General features: G+C 37.3%; 1 protein-coding gene across 2 annotated transcripts; it reads right to left on the minus strand.

The window, feature by feature from the left end:
• Positions 1-8069: 8069 nt before the first annotated feature.
• On the minus strand, positions 8070-23283 carry CHODL (chondrolectin). Of its 2 annotated transcripts, XM_062175810.1 has the most exons (5): positions 22976-23283; positions 22666-22823; positions 14252-14338; positions 11509-11611; positions 8128-8212 (listed from the first exon to the last, which is right to left on the minus strand). In XM_062175810.1, the coding sequence occupies exons 1-5, from the start codon at positions 23239-23241 to the stop codon at positions 8128-8130; spliced, it is 699 nt and encodes a 232-aa protein (XP_062031794.1). In that variant the 5' UTR covers positions 23242-23283. The 2 variants fall into 2 exon arrangements, with proteins under 2 accessions (XP_062031785.1, XP_062031794.1); XM_062175801.1 differs by lacking the exon at positions 11509-11611 and having other exon boundaries at positions 8070-8212; positions 22976-23241.
• Positions 23284-23290: the final 7 nt, after the last annotated feature.

The following is a 23290-nucleotide window of genomic DNA, read 5'->3' on the forward strand; positions in this document are numbered from 1 at the left end:
AGCATTTCCTAAAACAAACGTGAAAGTTTGGCAGTTTTCCCATTCCACTTTAAGGAGCATGGAAATTGAGAGTTTTATGAAAAAATAAATAACAACTTTCATTCTTACATAAGTCACAAAAATGCTGGGGAAAGATGAAGGAAACAAAACAAATGCCTGTTTGCCATAAAAAGTAACTTTAAATACATTTGATTGCATTGTGAACAGTTTTTTTTTCCCCACAGATATCATAATTGACTTTGCCCTTAATCATCTTTTCATCACTTTCTCTTATTTAAAATAATATTATTTACAAGCACATACTATACACTTAAGGAAGCCTAAGCAAAATTAAGAAAAGATATGAAATAAGTTGTTTTCCAAGATTATCTCATGGTTTAAAATAAACTAATATAATCTATGTAGCTCCTGTTTAGCTTGCTATTAACAGAATCTCAACAGTGTTCCCAACTTTTTATTCAAATGTATTTCCATTTCAACTTGAGTATAATCTTAATATTTTATCTGTTCCTTAAAAATATTATTGTAAGCTTGTGGAGATTGCATATTCCTGTAAAATAAGCTAATTAAAAAACAAATAGGCATAAGCTTATTTATCACCTAGCACTGTAAAATAAATTAAAATAGTTACTCTATATAGATCATTTCTTACCTGTATTACCCATCTGTCCATTTATTTCCAGCTAGAATTTTTAAAGCTCCAAAAATATTCATACATATTAAAGAAATGTAACTATTACAAATGTTTTCCTTGGTTTATGTGAAAAACTTGCTTAGACACAGCTGAATTGTTCATTAGGTTGCCAAAAATGTGTAATAAATGAATTTGCTTCACTTTTTTAATCTCTTGGATTATTTCCAAAGTAAGAACAAACTGGAACTTAGCTTACTACACAGAATGTGTTGAATTGTTTGCGGGAACAAAATTCATAACTACTTAATACAACACACACACATACACACAAATACATACACAAACACATTCTTGCATGGTCCATATACTAGAAGAGACAGTAAAGATTAAAGGAGTAGAAAGAAGGAACCAATCAGTCTGGGCTGGCTGAACATAGGAGATTTTTTTTTTTCTTTCTTTTTTTTTTTTATTTTTATTTTTTTTTTAAACTTTTATTTAATGAATATAAATTTCCAGTGTACAGCTTATGGATTACAGTGGCTTTCCCCTCCCATAACTTCCCTCCCACCCGCAACCCTCCCCTCTCCCGCTCCCTCTCCCCTTCCATTTGCATCAAGATTCATTTTCAATTCTCTTTATATACAGAAGATCAATTTAGTATAAAGGTTTCAACAGTTTGCACCCACATAGACACACAAAGTGAAACATACTGTTTGAGTACTAGTTATAGCATCAAATCAAAATGTACAGCACATTAAGGACAGAGATCCCACATGAGGAGCAAGTGCACAGTGGCTCCTGTTGTTGACCCAACAAATTGACACTCTAGTTTATGGCACCAGTAACCACCCTAGGCTGTCGTCATGAGTTGCCAAGGCTATGGAAGCCTTCCAAGTTTGCCGACTCTGATCATATTTAGACAAGGTCATAAAAGACAGAGTGAGAATAGTAACCAATGATCCTAAGAGTGGCATTAACCAGGTTTGAACAATTATACAGCATTAAGTGGGGAAGAGGACCATCAGTACACACATGTTGGGAGTAGAGCCATTGGTGGTAGAGTAGAGGTTATGATTACAAAGGAATGAGGCCCAAGTACGCTAGACAGGGTCTAGAACAAAGGACAGAGTCATTCTTAGAGGAGCTAAGAAAGGTGCTGTCTAAGCTACAATTAAGTTTTCTGATTGAGAGGCAAATAGAACCTGATAGAAGGGGCTTGATAATAATCTGGTGGGCTTTAGGCCTTGTAAGTTAAGAGGCCCAGACCTATCTATCTCTTCACATGGGGTATATCCTAAGGGAGGTGTGAACCTCCTAGGGGAAGGCACTCTGTTGACTTTCATTACTTGGCTGGCCTGGGAGGAGAGCTGGCCAGGTAAAGGCAGGTGGCAACTCTAACAAGAAATTTACAGTTCTGCCTGCAATGTTGCTGACCCTACTTGACCTCACCCTCAGCTGCAGTGGTCACTTTGGAAGTTGGGCTGAGTGAAGGGCTTTTCAGCTTAGAGCCAATAAGATCTGTGGCTCTGACCTGGGCATCCTTCGACTCCAGGGCAGGTCCATTTCCAGTGATCCAACTCTTGGCAGAGCTGCCAGGGCTCTTCACAAGCTGACTTCTGCTGAAGCCCAGGCTTACCTCATTGAAAGCCACTGCAGTGGACTGGCCTGTTGGGTCTCCTTGAGGGCAGATCACTGTATAGATCAGCCATTAATAGGCCTGCCACCCATTGCTTCTGATGCCTAGCTTTCTTTTCCTCCTGGTTTGTGTTAAAGCAGACCAGAGGATGCAAGTCAAGGGAGTGCCCGTGTCCCATCTCTAATCTTCGGTGGCCTGAACTACAAGTCTATAGTCACAGGCATGTTCTGTAGTAGTTTTTCTAAGGTAGACAATGCCCATGAGGAAAATTATATTCTCACTTTAAAACTTTCTTTCCCTTTGGTCTGAAAGGGAGGTTTTTTCTACTTACTGTATACTTTGCTGATGGTGAAGTGAATCTAGCTATGAGATTATTATTTAAGTTCTTATTTTGGCTATGCTATTACAGAAAAATGTTAGCCATCTCTTTTATAAGGTCTAAAGATTAAATTGTGCATCCTACAGATTCCTTCATAATAGATTTAGTTTCCTATCTTGAAGAGAATAGAGAAATGAAAGAACAAGTTGGGCTTAGAATAGAGAAATGAGGGAGCAAGTCCTAGATCGCTTGCTGACAATAGCAATATCACATGAATACTTAGCAAACAGTTTCAACCATTAGATAACAACTTAAGAAAACATTTACCAGAAGGTCCAATGCCTTCTATAAATTTTAAGAATCATGTATTTGAAAATACCTCTTAAATATCTAACATGGTGTAGTTTGTTTAACCAGCAAACTTAAGCACAACCATATAAAATGTTTTTAGTTTCTTTCTACCTACAAGTTTAAAACATATGATACATAGATTCAGGTCACTCAAATTAAAATGTATCTTTGATTGATTTTAGCAGCTTAAATTTATGGACAATCTTATCTATAAGCCATTTAAAATAAGACTCTTAATAAAATTTCCCCATGTGGACATACAATATGTACACACATTTAACATAGCATAATAGACCAATATAGCGTTTTTAATAATAGCTTTTAAAATCTTTAACTCTTTTTGTAGATTGCCAATTGATTTGAATTGCTTTTTTAGTAACCTCAGTTATCCATACTTTCTCTCAGTTGGTACTGTTAATACATTATTGGCTTCATCTGTTTACAGAGCCATCCCAAAGTACTGAATACAATGGAAGTGGCTGGAAAAAGTCCATAGGAACCCATAGGAGGACAGCTACACACAGAACCAACAACGCTTTAGTTTTATGAGCAGCAAATCATATATAACTGTGGATGACAAAAGACTTTAAGTCGCCATGTTTAAAATTATAAACTCATAGACCAAATTTGATCTTGTTACAAGGTGATTATTCAAATCTTTGAAAATAAGCACATATTTACATAACCCATAGATCTTAATAAAAATTCAGCTGTTTTTGAACAATTAGAATTTAACAGACATCAAGAGAACACAATAGATTACTTTAACACATTGCTTTAACAGAGCATTAGAGTTTAATTCTATGTCAAAGATAAATTGAGTTTCCTGTGATCTTTTGCTGTGAGGTTTCCTTCCTTTACCTTCTTTCATATTGGTGACCATGTTTCTGTGTTTCTGTGTGTAACACATCTTTAAGCATCTTTTGCAGGGCAGGATGAGTGGCAACAAATTCTTTCAGTTTCTGTTTGCTATGAAAAGTCTTAATTTCACCTTCATTCACAAATGAGAGCTTTGCAGGATATAGTATTCTGGGCTGGCAGTTGTTCTCTCTTAGTACCTGGGCTATATCTCGCCATTCCCTTCTAGCTTGTAGGGTTTCTGATGAGAAGTCTGCTGTGAGTCTAATTGGAGATCCTCTAAGAGTAATCTGACGTTTCTCTCTTGCATCTTTTAGGATCTTTTCTTTGTGTTTCACTGTGGTGAGTTTGATTACAACATGTCGTGGTGAGGATCTCTTTTGGTCATGTTTATTAGGGGTTCTATAAGCTTCCTGTACTAAGATGCCTCTGTCCTTCTCCAAACCTGGGAAATTTTCTGCTAGTATCTCACTGAAAATGCCTTCTAATCCTTTCTCCCTCTCCATGCCTTCAGGAACTCCTAGAACTCGAATGTTGGGTTTTTTAATAGTATCCTGTAGATTCCCGACAATATTTTTTAGATTTCTGATTTCTTCTTCTTTTCTTTGGTTTGCCTGTTTCCTTTCCTGTTCTCTGTCTTCTAAGTCCGATATTCTCTCTTCTGCTTCGCCCATTCTGTTTTTAAGGCTCTCTAATGTGTTTGTCATTTGATCTATTGAATTCTTCATTTCATTATGATTTCTCATCACTATCAGAGTTTCTTGTTCCACTAGTTGTTTCATTTCATTTTGATTCCTCCTTAATATTTCATTTTCACGAGAGAGATTTTCTATCTTGTCCATGAAGGATTTCTGTAGTTCAAGAATTTGTTTTTGAGAACTTCTTAATGTTCTTAGCAATTTTTTGAGATCCGCTTCTTGCATTTCTTCGATCTCATCATCTTCATAATCTTGAATTGGGGTGTCTTTTTCATTTGGGGGCGTCATAGTGTCTTCCTTGTTCTTGTTAGCTTGGTTTTTGCGTTTGTTGTTTGGCATGTTGGAGATATTTGGTTTCTTCACTGTGGTGTTTTTTCTTGTTACACTATGGCTCTATATTAAGTGGACTGTCTGCTTTTGGTGGAGCCTTAGAGGCTTGAGATGAGTGTGGACTGAGAGCTGTGTTTGGTTCCTCAGGGCTGAGGGTGTGTCAAAGATGACACTCCCAGGTTAGGCGTGGTAAATCTCTCTTTCTTTTTTTGATTCAAAAGGGAAGTAATTCCGCACAGCTGAACGTAATTGGAGGTAGTAATTAGCAGGCAAATGATATACCCACAGGAGCCAGAGATCGGAAGCTCTTTCCCAAGGACCACACAGGGAATCTCTGCTGCCCTCAGTGTGGGCTCCAATTCTCCTGCAGTCTCCCACTGGGTTGCCAAGTTAGATGCTAATCTCCTGTTATTTCACCCCTCCCCCCAGAGTCAGGTTTTTCTGCTAGGCTCAGGGCCGGTGCAGACCTGAGGTCGCCCTGCTTATGACGTATGTCCAAAATGGCGCCTGCTCTTTGTCTTGCTCGCCTTTGAGAGGTGAGCGGAGAGAGAGAGACTCGTGTCCGTATCGGTCACTTTTTTTTTTTCCTCTCTCTCTTCTAGTTAGCCTGGTGAACTTTTCCCCACGGAGTTTCAAGCCTCGTTCCCTTTAGCCTCCTCTTTCCGCTTGCCCGCTGGTGTCTCGGGCTATGGAGGTTCGGCTCACCTCGCGTTCCAGCGCTGGTGCGTTGAGTCTGCCGCTGGTGTCCCGAACTTGGGCTCCCACGCTCTCCACGCAGGTCCACTGTGAATCACTAGTTCCGGAAGAGTTTCCTCTGCTGTTTCTTCCCCTACTCTTCCTTGACCCTGCAGTATCTCCACTTATATTAACGTGTGTCTTGACGAACTATCAATGTGCTTCCTTCCTATTCCGCCATCTTGCCGCTCTCCTTTCTTTCTTTTTTTTTTAAATCTTTTATTTTGAGGTGGTGAACATAGGAGATTTAAACCACACCCAGAAGGAATGATTATTGTAGATGCATTGAAGGGTACACTGGTGACCACCACGCAGGTGGGAGTAATCTCTAAAGTTTAAGGAAGAGGTATCACTAGAGAATAAATTCTTTTATCAAGACTGCTGATTGTTGGAGAAAGGAGATTAAATGTCATAGAACTTTTTAATGACCTGATCCTAACAGGAAAGATGGAGCACTAGGGGTAGGGTATGTTGTTTATCTTCAGTACTTGAAAAGATTTGTTTTGTATTTTATTTGCATTTCGAAACACACATTCCAAGTATTTTCTGAAGCTGCAAACACAGCAGATACACCATGGATTCATATTCATTTTTCAAGGTTGAGATAAGATTTTTAAATACTCCCAGCACAACATTATTACCATTTTCTAAAAGGAAGGACGTTTATTGAATCACCTTTAGTCATGTAGGGGTTTAGTCACTGGTGCAGGAACAATTATCCAGACTTGGATAAAGATAAAAGGCAGAGCCATCGTCTTTCCCTTTTGCTTTTCTGCTTCTGCCTTGCATCTGCAGCTGTCATAATCCTGGGTGGCACAGACGAAAGAAAAAGCCTAGTTTTTCTCCTGATATGGCCCAGCTAAAGGGAAAACTGCATGATGGTTGATTGGAGAGAAGAGGTAGATCCCAGCAGCTGGTCTCCCAGTGTATTTAAAAGATGGGCAGCCAAGAAAAGAAATAGGCTAACTGTGGGCAGGTCTAGGCTTAGGTAGCTGTGCCTTCTCTCAGTCTCCAAGCAGCTGGAAAGGGCCAATGTCCACTAATTTCCATTTTGCCTCTTAGTTTTGCCAACCAACTCTGGTTGTCAATTGTGTTCGTGAGAGCACTTTATTATTCAACTGGGGAAAAAAAAAAAGGGATGGGGAAAAGATTGGCTTCCTCTGTTCACTCTAAAACCACAACTTTCATTCTTACCACATTTAAACAGTAATTTGTTTTCATTTCCAAGCATTGATGAGAGACGTATCTGTATTTTGCTCATATGAGAGAGACAGTAAAACACCCATGATCGATCTTCAGAAACAAGAACTCTTTATTTGGTTCAAAGGAGTACCAGGACATTTTAAGACGAGATAATTACAACTCTCTCTGGTGAAAAAGGAGTCAGACACTTGAACTAGGAGAAGATTAAGACAGAAAGGAGCCACTGTTTATTATCTCAACCAAAGAGTTATCAACAAATCTCCACCCATTGCTTATCTTAGTTTCTTCTTTCCTGAAATATCAGTGTTCTGTGCTTCCACTGGTCCCCACTATAAGACCTCTTTCTATACTAATAGAGGATAAATAGAACTAGATAAACCTTAGAGGAACTCTACAACTACCTGCTTCCAGTGTCAATTCTAAAACCCAAACAATGGTGTTTGTTTTGTGGGCAAGGGAGGGACCATACTGATTCTGGACCTCTCAGAATTATATAGGCAACATGTGAAGACATATGATTTATATTGTGTATGCCACTTCAATTGTTCTAGATTGACTGAATTACTGTTTATACGGCTATTAATAAAGTAATTATATTACAAAATCTGTTGAATTTTACACTAAAAATAATTTTAAGGCACATGTCTTGCACAAGTGAAATTAGACAATTCTTGCCTGTAAGTTAAATGTCTGAGATTTATACCACAGTTAATGAAACAACTTCTTATTTCTGAAGAGATTTCCTAAACATTGTCCCACCAAAACCAAAAGAAGAAGATGAACCACTTCTAGCATAAAAAAAAAAAATTCTCTATAGTAATATATTTGTGTGATGGTAATACATTGTGTGTGGTGTGAATTTAATTGACAATAGTAAACTTCTTTAATCAAAACAACATGTATTGAAAAATGAAATGCCATAAAAATAAATATTAGAACAGTCCATTTTTATCAAACATTTATGCAAAGGTAAAATGTATTTGCACACTGTAAATTTCAATACAATTTACATCAACTAGATTACAGCTTATGACAAATGAAAGAAATAAAAATAACTGCTTCCAACACACTCCTGAGTGTTGACAGCAATTTTATCTGTGTGGTCCATTCCATTTACTTGAAGTTTGGTGCATCCTTTAGCAAAATAAGCATGTCTCACTCCATTATTAGCACAGCGCATTTTGTAAATGAAATAACAAACATATAAAATTATTTTAATATTTGCCTCAAGGGGGAGCTTACAGTTCATCTTGCAGATCCTTTGAGAGTTCAAGCCATTGCAAGCTAATGTTCTGATGCCATTCGTTATACAGATTCAGAATTACAAAACCCTTTTCTTTTCTGGAGCCAAGTCAATAAATCCTTATACTTCCATGCCGCTTTCCTTTCTGGTACTTTTCGAAATCCACAGTGTGGACTGGTTTGGGCTAGTTTTTGTTCTTCCTTTACTGAAAAACACAAGAAAAAGTAAGTTCAGTGTATGAAATTCCTTATCAGACGAGGTATATCTGGTCCAATGGAAATTTTTCAGGCACTTATTTAGAAAAAGATCCTTCTTCTTTCACCAGCAATTTTTCCCATTCCTACAAAAGTTCTGGGTTATTCTCATGTGTGATGATGACAGATAGCCCTTATGAATAGTAAATGTATATATCTTTCTCTGATCTATCACAATTTAGAGCTCAGATATGCACATACAAAAATGTGGCTGACACAATACTAAACACTTTCATTTAATTCAGCAATAAAACTTTATTTTCTTTGCTCAATGATTTTTTTTTTTTTTTTTGAGTAAAGCAATCTTGCCACTGTGTGCTGAATTTCCTGTCAAATCATCAAAATAGTGCTGTTGTACTAAGTGTATGGACTGGCTTATTCTCTTCCTCCTCCCTGTTAAGTTTTCTGGTCTTGTACATAAGTTGGTTCCTGAAAGCGCAATCATCCCTTAGGCTCTAAAAACAGTGCAATTCAGTAACAGATTCAGGCTTTGGTAACTTCGTGGTATCTGCATTTTTCCAAGTCTAAGATGAAACTTCACTTCGGTCAGTTCTAGAATTCTGGCTCATATTTACAGCCCATACCTAGGGTTCTGCTGTCTTCTGTCTTTCCATAAATTGATTGCATTTGTGGCTTCTGTACATATATCTATTTGTGAGTTTACTCAAGTCATCCTCCACTTGTCAATATCTATATCTACAAGGTCTAATTTCCTAAGGATTATGTCTCTCCTGGATCATTATTCATAATCTGTCCTTATTTTACTCTGTTCTACACTTATTCATCCTCTGACCCATTCCATCCATCCAGCGCCTAGCCTCTCACATCTGCTCTAATCCCCAGAGACACCCCTCCTCCCCACCCTATCCCATAGACTAAGTAATCCATCTAGACCACCATCTCTTCAACTGAAAGATAGAAACAGAAATGTACCCACTGCACAAGGCTCATGAGGATTAAATGAGATATGGCATGAATCCTATAATGAAGATATACCGTATTGGAATGAATGCACTGGATTTGTACTGACATATAAGGCCTTGCAAAATTCCTTCAACAAGAGAAATAAATCAGTTCTAACATACCTTTCTTTTACCAGTTTTTTCAATATTATTTAATTGACTTCAACTTAACTATTTTGTGGTTAATAATATGTTATGTCCAAACTTATGTTTTGTAGATTTTTACACAAATAATATCAACACAGTTTTATTCTACGAAGTCATTCAACATAAATGAAAACTACATCAAACTAAGTTTATCAAAGTACAGAAATGTTTTACATGGTTAAAAAAGTGGTTAAGTTGTTAACAGTGGCATTGTGTAGAATTAGTATTTTGTTTCAGGATTATTATCAATTAAGGGAACAAGAGTTATTTTGGACATGAAATGGAAGGATAGAAACCATCATGTGTACCAGATTGGCATTTAAACTTTCTGCAAGACACTCAGATGATAATGGTGATGAGTCTTTCATGAAGTTTCTCCTTGCTCTCCTGGAAGAGAGGAAAAGCGGAGGATCTAAGAATGAAGAATTAGGTTCTAAGTAGATTCTGGCATGTAGGGTGGTCTATTTTGGTTCATTTTCTCACTCTGAGAATTTAAGCAAGTGAAAACTGCACAGGTTTTCAAGCTATAAAAACCTGGGGACTGAATTTGCTGTTTATGTTATATATTAAGTTTGCATGGATCAAGGGGAATTTATCTCAAATCCTTCCACCTCATTGCTTTCCACAATGAAAACCATCTTTCCATTGGTAGCCTTAGGAATTAGAGCAAGAAACTATGTAATTACTATATGCTGAGTACCTCTTACTTGAAGTGGTTGGGACTAGAAATATTTGGGGCTCCAGATTGTTTTGCATATATGAATATATGCTCATACATAATGAGATATCTTGGGCATAGGATCCATGTCTAAGCATATAATTCGTTTCATACGTATTTTATACACACAGCCTGAAGGTGATTTTATACAATATTCTTAGTGCATCTGCATTTTTACTTCAATCCATAACACAAAATCAGATGTGGAATTTTCCACTTGTAGCATCATGTTGACACTCAAAAGGTTTCAAATTTTTGAGCATTTCAGATTTTAGATTTTCAGATTAGGTTCCATCAACCCATATCTTCTTTATTTTGTAAAAATTATTGAAAAAAATTTTAACTGGGTTCCTCATGTATATTTGAAATCCAAGAAGATGCAAAGTAAAGTATCAATTTTTCCAGGTTTTATTCATCATTATTAAAAATGCTTTATTTTAATATCCAGTTGGATATTTTAACAAAATTTATATGATCCACTTAGCATTTATAATTTTTTTTCTGGGCATTTTGTCACTTAGTGAGATCTGTATGGTTTATTTCAGAAAAGAAGAAGATGAAGTAAAGTCAAAAGCAAAAAAAAAGAATTTTTTTTTGCAAGTCTTCCTGATAGAGGCGTTCTCTTGATCAGTGCTTGTTTAAAACTGAAAAACAATGCCTAATTTAATCCAGCAAAAATGCTCTTATTTAAACCCACCATCTTTTATTTTTTTCTGTTGATACATATTTATATTTCATATTTTTTATTTACTTGCAAATTGACACACATGGAAAAACTTCATTTCTTCAATTCAGAGGTATAGGTAAGCAAATGTAAAAGTCAGAATATTTTCAAAATACTTGTTAAAATATCTCACTTTACTTCAAGACACCTGGCAAAAAAGTGACTTATTTTTACCCCTGCAGTTTATATCCTATTCTTCAAGGTCCTTTTGAAATAAAATGGAAGCCTATGACTTGAAGTTTGAAAAGTTACTTCCAAGTACACCTGCAAAAATCAAGTTGCATAAGTTGATATCAAGATTGAAGGGGTTGGCATTAATTCTAATTAATGAAGACACAGTATAATGTAGTGCATGTGTTATAAACTCACAAACATTGATTCAATCCATCACATGCACTAACTGTGGGCTCCAAGGCAGACTAAGTAATCCATCGAGACCACCATCTCTTCAACTGAAAGATAGAAACAGAAATGTACCCACTGCACAAGGCTCATGAGGATTAAATGAGATATGGCATGAATCCTATAATGAAGATATACCATATTGGAATGAATGCACTGGATTTGTACTGACATATAAGAAACTCAGAACTTTCTTAAGGCAAATTAAAATATAATTAATTTTACACTAATATTTTAAGAACATATCTGAAAGCAACATGTTTCATAGTGTCTCTACACACAAAAAATATTTACCTTTTATGTAGCATCTGGAAACAGCAAGTTCCAAAAGCAACCAGTATCAATAAGAGCAGCGGTATTGTTGGTATAACAACATAAATAAGATTGGGAATAATGCCTACAAAAGTAAAACAGTCTTAATGTACAAGGAGAGCTGAGTTAGGATTCTAGCACCAGAATTACAAAAGGAGTTTCCCTAAAATCAAGGTAAAGTGGAATTAACATAAAAAAAAAGATTTCAAAGTTCTTCTCAAAATACTGATAATTCTAATAATATATTCAGGTTTTGGTAAAAATTAAAAACAAAATTCTACTGAATTACGATGCTCAGGCTTACTATTCATATGTTCATAACTGTTGTTTGTAATTCAGTCATGGGCTAGTTTTCATAATTTATTAATAGTCTTAGATATCTCATTTCATTATTACTTCTCAATTACTGCTTAGAGAAACAAGCACTGAATATTAAATAATCTTTTATTAAATCATTGTTGACTTATTAGCTAAATAATTCTCTCAGCCAGTAAGCTCATTGCCATGACAATATACAAGTCTGAAATTAAACTGAAATATGTAAATATTAACTGATGATGAAGTCATAACCCAAAGACACAAGGCTGCAGAGGCACAAAGACCTTATCTTAATTAAGTCCTAAAATTAATTATTTTTTAATCCTATTCTATAATACTTGACAATGCCAGGGATGCTTAGTAAAATGAAAAACCACAACACAGAAATCCTATATAGCTTAAAATGACTTTATTAAGCATATTTTCAATATCTTCAGAGAGAAAATATTCCTAATGTAATTATTTACAAAAAGATTTAATTATGTTTTTCAGAAGATCTGGATGATTTTAAAATCCAGCACCTGAAAGGTGAAAAGCATTAAATCTTAATATCATGTCTAAACCAGACTAGCAAATTGAAGAACTACAAATTTAGCTTGCAAATTCAAACTCATCATCATAACTAATGTAAATACTTCTGGTCAAAGTGGCCCAGGCATGGGTCAAGTAACTGCACATCACTTCTTTTGTTAACAGAGAAGATATTCACATGGTCTAGTGACAGAGCATCTGGGCAATAATTTGCGATTTTCTCCTTAGGCCACGCCTAAGGAAATCACGCATTTTAAAGATTCAGGAAATATTCCTTTTCCTCTTCAAAAGCCATTATCACTGCTAACATTTAATGATAAAAAGGAAAAAGAAAGAAAGAAAGAAAGAAAGAAAGAAAGAAAGAAAGAAAGAAAGAAAGAAAGAAAGAGAGAAAGTATTTCCTATATTTTTAATAGACTTCAGATCACCTGTAGAAAGATTTTTGAGACTGGGTTTTGGGATCTATCTTCACAAGGCAACTAAGATAAACATTTTTGGGACAACTGGTATAGGGTTATGTTAAAAAGAGACCACCCCTTCCAGCTGGCACTGTGGCATAGTGGGTAAAGCCACCACCTGCAGTGCCAGCATCCTATATGGGCGTCAGTTCAAGTCCAGGCTGCTCCACTTCCTATCTAGCTCTCTGCTATGATCTGGGAAAGCTGAAGAAAATTGGCCAAGTCCTTGGTCCCTTGCATCCATGTGGGAGACCAGGAAGAAGCTCCTGGTTCCTGGTTTCAGATTGACACAGCTTCAGCTGATGCAGCTGATGGAGGAGTGAATCAGCAGATGGAAGACCTCTTTCTATCTCTGCCTCTCCTTCTCTCTCTGCATAACTCTGAATTTCAAATAAATTAATAAATCTTAAAAAATAATAAAGAGGCGGCGCCGTGGCTCAATAGGCTAATCCTCCGCCTTGCGGCGCCGGAACACCGGGTTCTAGTCCTGGTCGGGGCACCAGATTCTGTCCCGGTTGCCCCTCTTCCAGGCCAGCTCTCTGCTGTGGCCAGGGAGTGCAGTGGAGGATGGCCCAAGTGCTTGGGCCCTGCACCCCATGGGAGACCAGGAGAAGCACCTGGCTCCTGCCATCAGATCAGCGCGGTGCGCTGGCCGCAGCGCGCCGGCCGCAGCGGCCATTGGAGGGTGAACCAATGGCAAAGGAAGACCTTTCTCTCTGTCTCTCTCTCTCTCTCACTCTCCACTCTGCCTGTCAAAAATAAAAAAAAAATAAATAAAAATAATAATAATAATAAAGAGCCCCCGACTGACATAAAGAAGTGTTGGAATAACATGCAATTTGCATTGGGAAATTTATGCGTTCTTTGTAGTAGTGGTGGTTTGCTGGAGGCAGCTGCGCTGAGAGTTTATTGTACACATCTCTTCCCAACCCATCCCTGTTCAGGAATGTCACATTGGTAGCCTGAAATTGACCAGGTAGGACCATTTCAACCATGGGAATTGGAAAAGGTTACAAATCAGGTTTATTATTTTATACCCCACCTCCAACACAGACAATTCCTAAATATTTACCAGCACACCACATTTTATAAGACACCGAATGTGTCAATTTACATTATGACTTGTAAATAGTGTTGGAGAAGTTCCTTATAGGTTATGGTGGAGATCACTTGGTTTAATCCCAACTTGAAGTCAAAATGTAAAGAAAACAATTCAGGTTCTTGTATTCAAAAACCATCTTAATACAATTTTTTTTTTTTTGGTAACCAAGTTCAAAAGTAAATTTCTATAGGCCCATATTAGTGCACCATTCTCCCTAGCAAAAACAAAAACAAATTCACCTATATCTAGCTGAAACTGTGCTTGAATGTACAGTTCTTTTCTTCAAAAAGGAGTTAAAGAAACATAAACAAATTACCTGCTTCAGTAACAACCACATTTTCCTGGGTATCTCCTGGTTGATTTGTAAGATAAGGTTTTTCCACAGGATCTGTTGGATGAACCTCTGTAATTAAATAGCACTAGTATTATAAATAATGATTAAATAAGAGATGTAAACACAGATTAAAATTTTATGGTAAAGCAAAACATCATGATTTCGATATAACAATAGTTTACAGCTAAAGTATGTTCTGAAGTCAAATTTACATAAAATGATCTAACTATAAAGTCAGTATTTATGTGTCTTTGAATAAAAGATCCATTTGATGAATTCCCTTTGAAACTCCAAATTACATTTAACAATCAATAGGTAGTCTGAGCTGATAAAAGCCGGCTACAGCCAATAAAAACAAAGCAGGCACAAAGTTGGCCAAAAATCGATGAATAGTAGCCGGCACTGTGGTGCAGTAGATTAACCCTCCGCCTGTGGCACTGGTATCCCATATGGGTGCCAGTTCTAATTCCATCTACTCCTCTTCTGATCCGGCTCTCTGCTGTGGCCTGGGAAAGCAGTAAAAGATGGCCCAATTCCTTGGACCCCTGCACCTGCGTGGGAGACTCAGAAGAAGCTCCTAGCTCCTGGCTTCTCATCAGCTCAGCTCTGGCGGTTGGGGCCATAGGGAGTGAACCAGTGGATGGAAGACCTTTCTCTGTTTCTCCCTTTCACTGTCTGTAACACTATCTCTCAAATAAATTAAATAAATCTTTAAAAAAAATCAATGAATGTAGAATGCCAGGCACTAAATATAATTTGAACACAGGAAGAGATTTTATATTAAAATCAGAGTAATATTTAGGTTTCTCATTGTAGTAATGATGATTATATTTGGAAATGATAATTTTTTAACTTTTATTTAATGAATATAAATTTCCAAAGTACAGCTTATGGATTACAATGGCTTCCCCCAGCCATAACTTCCCTCCCACCCACAACCCTCCCTTTTCCTGCTCCCTCTCCCCTTCCATTCACATCAAGATTCATTTTCAATTCTCTTTATATACAGAAGATCAGTTTAGTATATATTAAGTAAAGATTTCAACAGTTTGCCCCCACATAGCAACCCAAAGTGAAAAAATACTGTTGGAGTACTAGTTATAGCATTAAATCACAGTGTACAGCACATTAAAGACAGAGATCCTACATGATATTTTTAAAAACTTGATTAATTTTCTATGCAATTTCCAATTTAACACCAGGGTTTTTTTTTTTTTTCATTTTCAATTATCTTTATATACAGAAGATCGATTCAGTATACACTAAGTAAAGATTTCATCAGTTTGCACCCACACAGAAACACAAAGTGTAAAATACTGTTTCAGTACTAGTTATAGCATCACTTCACATTGGACAACACATTAAGGACAGATCCCACATGAGACGTAAGTACACAGTGACTCCTGTTGTTGACTTAACAATTTGACACTCCTGTTCATGGCGTCAGTAATCTCCCTAGGCTCTAGTCATGAGTTGCCAAGGCTATGGAAGCCTTTAGGGTTCGCTGATTTTGATCTTATTCTGACAGAGTCATAGTCAAAGTGGAAGTTCTCTCCTCCCTTCAGAGAAAGGTACCTCCTTCTTTGATGGCCCCATTCTTTCCACTGGGATCTCACTCGCAGAGATCTTTCATTTAGGTATTTTGTTTTTGTTTTTGTTTTTGTTTTTTGTTTTTTGTTTTTTTCCGGAGTGTCTTGGCTTTCCATGCCTAAAATACTCTCATGGAACTGATAATTTAAGCAACAGCATTCTAAAAAACTTTTCTTCCCTACAGAATGACATTCCTAGGTTTGTTTCCCAATAATTGCATCTACTTAGTTAAATAATAATAATTTAAGGCTTGCAAATTTTTTATTGTTTCATTAGATGAGAACTCTTAAATCACTACAAACTTTAAAAATGTTAAAATTCTGGGCCATGTATCCTGCTTCCCATGTTGGATCCTTCTCTCCCTTTTTGATTCTATCAGTTAGTATTAGCAAACACTAGTCTTGTTTGTGTGATCACTTTGACTCTTAGACCTATCAGTGAAGTTTTTGGCAGATGTCCTAAATAGCACTCTGGCCTCAGAATCAGCCCTTAAGGCATTTGGATCTGGCTGAAGAGCCCATAAGAGTATTTTAGGCATGGAAAGCCAAGACACTCTGGCAAAAAAAAAAAAAAAAAAAAAAAAAAAAAAAAAAAAAAAAACCCTAAATGAAAGATCTTTGCGAGTGAGATCCCAGTGGAAAGAACAGGGCCATCAAAGAAGGAGGTACCTTTCTCTGAAGGGAGGAGAGAACTTCCACTTTGACTATGACCCTGTCAGAATAAGATCAAAATCGGCGAACTCAAAAGGCTTCCATAGCCATAGCAACTCATGACTAGAACCTAGGCAGATTACTGACACCATAAACAAGAGTGTCAAATTGTTAAGTCAACAACAGGAGTCACTGTGTACTTACTTCTCACGTGGGATCTGTTCTTAATGTGTTGTCCAATGTGATGTAATGCTATAACTAGTACTGAAACAGTATTTTACACTTTGTGTTTCTGTGTGGGTGCAAACTGATGAAATCTTTACTTAATATATACTAAATCGTCCTTCTGTATATAAAGAAATTTGAAAATGAATCTTGATGTGAATGGAATGGGAGAGGGAGCAGGAGATGGGAAGGGTGTGAGTGGGAGGGAAATTATGGGGGGGGGGGAGCCATTGTAATCCATAAACTGTACTTTGGAAATTTATATTTACTAAATAAAAGTTAAAAAAAAAACTCTGGGCCAGCATTGTGGCAGAGTAGATTAAACCACTGTTTGCAGTACCGGTATCCTATATGGATGCTAGTTCAAGTCCTGGCTACTCCATTTCTGATCAGCTCCCTGCTAATGGCCTGGGAAAGCAGTGAAAGATGGCCCAAGTCCTTGGGCCCTGGAACCCAGGTGGGAGACCCAGAAGAAGCTCCTGGTTCCTGGCTTCATACTGGCCCAGATCCAACCATTGCAGCTATTTGGGAAATGAACCAGAGAATGAAAGACTCTCTCTCTCTCTCTCTCTTTCTATCTCTCTCTGTCTCTGTCTCCACATCTATTTCTCTATCCCCAACTCTATCTCTATCTCTTTCCCTCACTCTCTGTAACCCTTATTTTCAAATAAATAAATAAACCTTAAATCTTTTTAAAAATATTAAAATTCCTTACCATGATCCAGTATACTCTATCTCCTTAGTGTTCTCTAAGGAACACTGCTTTTTAAGCTAATAATTCAGTGACAGTAAGTTTTTTTTTTAACTTGATCCATACGTGTATGTCTATTTCCTTTTCTCAGATTGTTTCTTATTTATTTGAAAGGCAGTTACAGAGAGAGATATGGACACACACACACACACACAGAGGGAGAGGGAGAGGGGGAGGGGAGCAAGGGAAAGGGAGAGGGAAAGTGAGGGGGAGGGGCAGAGGGAGAGGGAGAGGGAGAGAGAAAGAAAATCTTCCTTCCACTGGTTCACTCCCCAAATAGTCACCACAGCTGGGGCACCCATTGCTTCTTCCAAATCTCCTGCATGGGTGCGGGGGCCCAAGCACTTGGATCATCCTCTGCTGCTTTCCCAGGCACATTAGCAGAAAACTGGATCAGAAGTGGAGCAGCTAGGTCTCAAAGCAGCACCCATATAGGATGTTGCCAATGTAGACAGAGGCTTAAACTGCTTTGGCACACCACCAGTACCTCTATTTACTTTTGTCAATTGATGGGAAAAAAAGAACATGTATCCTCTTATATAGTCTTTAGAATACAAAAGCATTTTAATGTGAACTTTACTATTCATATTGTCATGGAGTCTCCATGCACTGGGAATTTAATCATATGCCATCCTGTATAATATTTATTACATTGTACACAGGAATTGATAGCCTCCTGTGAGTTTCATACTCAATATTCACCTACACTCACTCTTGTACACTCTTGTACAGAACCTAATAACTATGACTGTAGGTGGTCAACTAGTATTCACTGAACAAATGGCATAGATATTATACTATTTATCAACATAGAATGAGTTACTGGAAGATAATCTTAACAAACTTTAAATCAATGTAATTGCTGTCTGAAAAAAATAACATAAATATTACACAACTTACCACATAGAATCTTTTTTTTTAAGATTTATCTTATTTATTTGAAATACAGAGTTACAGGGTGAAGTAGAGACAGCAAGAGAAAGAGGTCTTCCATCTGCTTGTTCATTCCCCAAATGGCCATAGCGGCTGGAGCTGAGCCAATCCAAAGCCAGGAGCTTCTTCCAGGTCTCCGACATGGGTGCAGGTGCCCAAGAACTTGCGCCATCCTCTGCTGTTTTCCCAGGCACGTTAGCAGTGAGCTGGATTGGAAATGAAACGTCCAGGCCTCGAACCGACACCTATATGGGATGCCAGTGCTGCAGGTTGGGGCTTTAACCCACTGTGACACAGCATCAGCCCCAAAAAGGTTATTTTAAGATATTAAGTTATTTAAGATAATATTAAACTTTAACTTGCTGTTTAACCAGCAAACTTTCAGAAACATAATTTTATAAATACTATTTTTAGTGTCTAAAAGAAGTACATAAGGCAATTTTCATATGAAAACTAGATTCAGACACTGGTAGACCCAAAGAATAGATATACAATTCACAGACCAATAAAAAAATAGGAGAGTAAGTAAGCTTAAAAATAGATATTCAGTTTCTGCTTAGTTATGTTAACTTTTTTACATACTGCATGTCATTTGCCATGTTTTTAGATGGTATGTAAAAGCAGAAAGAGAATACAAAGTTAAAATTACATTATATGGGGCCGCTGCTGTGGCATAGCCAGTGAAGACACCACCTGTAGTACTGGCATCCTATATGGGCACCAGTTCTAGTCCAAGCTGCTCCACTTCTGATCCACCTCTCTGCTATAGCCTGGGAAAGCAATGGAAGATGGCCCAAGTCCTTGGGCCCCGCACCTGCATGGGAAGACCTAGAGGAAGCTTTTAGCTCCTGGCTTCAGACCAGCACATCTCTGGCCATTGTGGTCATTTGGGGGGGGGGGGGTGAACCAGCAGATGGAAGACCTTTCTCTCTCTCTCTCTCTCTCTCTCTCTCTCTCTGCCTCTCCTTCTCTCTCTGTGTAACTCTGACTTTCAAATAAATAAATAAACCTTTTTTAAAAATTACATTATAATAGTAAAATGAGATAAAGTTCAAATTAATCAATCATTTATTGATTATTTATATATTTTAAGTAGATACATTCCTTAGTCCTCCAATCCTCTCACTACTAAGAGATCAGGCACTGGGGCATAATTTTGACACAGTGGTTAAGATGGTAGTTAAGATTCTTGCTTCCTACATTATAACACCTGGGGTCGATTATTATTTCTGCTCCTGATTCCAATTTCCTGCCAGCACAGACTCTGGGGGGCAACTGGTGAAGGCTCAAGTAGTTGGATACCTGCTTCTCATGTGGAGACCTATTTTGAGTTTGTGGCTCCTTGCTCTGGTCCTAGGCCCAGCCCTGACCCATTGCAGGCACTTAGGGAGTCAACCTCCACATGGGAGTATTCTCTCTCTGCCTTACAAATAATAGAAAATTTAAACAACAAAATTTAAAAATCAGAGCCTGCATTGTGAATCAGTGGATTAAGCCACTAGTTACAATGTCAGATCCTGTATCAGATCTCTGGTTTGAGCCCCAGCTGCTCCACTTCTGATCCAGTTCCCTGCTAATGTGCCAGGAAAGCAACAGAGGATGGCTCAAGTACTTGGACCCCTGCACCCACGTGGAAGACTCAGATGGAATTCCTGACTTCTGGCTTTGTCCTGGCCCAGACCTAGTTGTTGTGGACATTTGGGAGTGAACCAACAGGTGGAAGATCTCTTTCTGTCTTTGCTGCTTTCTGTCATTTTGTCTTTCAAACAAATTAAATCAATTTTTTAAATTAAAAATCAAATACTGAATGTGTAGCCAAGGGATTTAATCAAATGAACATCCTTCACAAACCAGACACTATGTTCAAAGAACATTGACCAACTACAAAATAAATAAAGATAAAAATGTTAATGAGTAAAATGAAGAATAAAATCCTGATCACACTTTTAAAAAAAGCTATAAATCTGCACATGAAACTATGTATACATACATTATGGAATACTATTTAGCAGTAAAAAAAAAAAAAAAAGAAAAGAAAGAAATCCTGTCTTTTGCATCAAAATGGATGCAACTGGAAAGCATTATACTTAGTGAAATATACCAGTCACAAAAGACAAATACCACATTTTCCTTGATCTGTGGCAATTCAGAGAGTACCTAAAAAGTAATGTGTAAGAGTGAAATCACATTTTGAGATGCAATGACTGTTTATAGCCCTTATCTAGACTGTTGATGGTGTTTTTGTTTTCTTTTCTTCATACTATTTGTTGAACTCTTAATTAGTGTAGAGTTCATCTTATGAGTATAAAGCAAACTGAAAATAGATCTTTGTAAAAATTAAGAGTGGGAATAGGAGAGGGAGGAGGAAGAGGGGGAGAAGGTAGGAAATACTATGTTTCTCAATCTGCATATATGAAATAAATGGAATTTGTATACCCTAAATAAAATCTAAACAAATAGAAACATGAAAAAAAAGAAAAATATATAAACAAAAATCCTTCATATGTGCTTATACAATACATAAAAGAATCTTTTAATGAATATACATTATTTGTAGATTTGGGTAAAATACTTAAGACAAGGAAAAAGTATTTTACATTTCAAATGCTCTTACATGAGCAATAAAAATCTAGATTACTAACACAAAACAAGTACAGATGATTGTAAGGTTAATACTATCCTAAATAATGAAACAATTTATCTAAAAGCTCAAAAGAAAGAAGAGGGAAATGTTGTATTATTGCTTTTTGTAATTATTTGAGAAGCAGAGAGACAGAAAGAGAGAAAGGAAGGGAGTGTGTGTATGTGTGTGTGAGACTAGGCCATGGCTAGTCTAGAACTGAGAACACAATCTAGGTCTCCTCTGGGTGTGGCAGGAATCCAGCTACTGGAGGTGTCAGGATCTGCATTAGCAGGAAGCTGGAGTCAGGATGCAGAGCCAAAAATCAAACGCAAACACGTGATCATGAAACATAGACATCTTACTACTGCACTAAACACCCACTCTACCAAAATCTAGTGAAAATATTACACATTATTTGCTTTATTGATAGCTTAAAATATCAGATAATCTCATCTTGATATTTTTCCAAGAGAAAAATGGAGAAAGAACATAATTGTGTAACAGATGGTTTTCAAAGGCTTCCAGGAGAATAAAATGATGGGTTTAGCAACCAAGGGGGGGTAAAGAATAAACTCAAAAGGGATATAAAAACTTGGCTAATATACTCAAGAGCAGTACAAACATAACAGAAGGCTAAATCTAATCCAAATAATCCTTGTGCTTTACAGTCTTAGGGGAAAAGGAATCATGTAATTTCAAGAGAATAATGGAAACAGAAGTACTTGATTTTAATTGTCTTCCAGGAACACATATAATGAGGTCAAGCAGACTGCCCTGCAGATGAGTTAAACCAATACTTCCAAACACTGAGGAGGGGGGAAACAGGAAAAAATTCAAAGCCTAAGTATATGACTTTTCAAGTGATTTTTAAAAATATGAGTTTACCGGGCTTAGATTAGTCTCTTAGTCAAATGTCAATTCTCTTGAGCTGCCCTTTTCAAAGTAATTCAGATTTACTGTTTACAATAGAAAAACAGCCTTGCATGGTTCAGATCAATGTAATCCTCCCATTTTTCCATAGGACAAGAAGTTGGAGATTTCAAAAGAAAGCTCAGTGAGGGGCATTATTTCAAATAATGGGAGTCATGGGGAGAAAGTGTCACGTATTTGTGTTCATTATGGTGGAATGAGCTATAATCTGTCTGATTTTCACTGAAGACCACATACCAACTATTATGCCATGAAGTGGTAGCTAATGTTCCAAGAGAAAGCTGCTTATTTTCATGAGAACTCATTCAAAGAACTGTTGCGCATCTGCGTTTACCTATGGGTGCTTTGATGACTTCTACCTACATCCCACACATTAGAGGAAATGTTTAAACATTTTGAAAACATGTATTTATTGTTCATAAAGTATGTTTACAAAAAAAGAGAATTTAATCTTAATCTTAGAAATGAGTATTTTCTCTAGGAGCACCTCTAGATGTTTCTCTTGACACTCTTCTATTTGGTTCATTGGCAGTTTTCTGTATAACACATGATGTGCTTCAGTACCCTGACATGACACAATTCAAGATAATTCCATATTTCAAAGCAGAAAAACAGAAAGAGCCAAATATAGCAAAGCTTAAAGAGAAAATCTAACATATACAAGTTACTGAATCTATTGTACACTGTAACTTACCTGGTTCATATTTGCAGATGTAATTGTGTTTCATGTTGCACCTGTCGTCATTCCACTGGTAAAGGTAGGGGCCCCCAAGACCAGGATTGGCAGTTGGTTGATGATACATCACAACACACTTTTCACTTCCACAGGAAGGTTCATCGGTATACCAATTTCTACAACCAGAGAGCAACAGGCACACTTCAAGTCATGCCTCCTGAGTGGTTCTGCTTGTTCTACTTCGATATCCTCCACAGGTACCAGAACCCTCCTCCTACACTTTCGAGACCTCCAGAGCACCACTGAACTCCATGGGAGCGAGACTCACCGGTACTGGGAACTGCTTCCATCAGACCACCTGTAGAGATCAGGGCAGGCACCAGATGTCTGTCCATCTCCATTTCTCCAAAGACCTATCCAGAAATCACCATCAGAGATTCCTGTTCCGGGTTTTGTCAAGTTTTGCAGCATGCTCTCTATCAACTTCTGTTCTGCTTCATTCTCAAGGCTGAGAAGGACGCCTCCCTCACTCTCACAAGCCAGGCGGGCTTCCTGAAAGCTCACACGGCTGGACAGCTCGTGGAAGTAGGCCATTTTGTAACAGGGATGCTTCAAGTCAGCAAAACACACTTTTTGGCCTGAA

This window comes from Lepus europaeus, chromosome 2 (genome assembly GCF_033115175.1).
Source record: "Lepus europaeus isolate LE1 chromosome 2, mLepTim1.pri, whole genome shotgun sequence".
Lineage (NCBI taxonomy): Eukaryota > Metazoa > Chordata > Mammalia > Lagomorpha > Leporidae > Lepus > Lepus europaeus.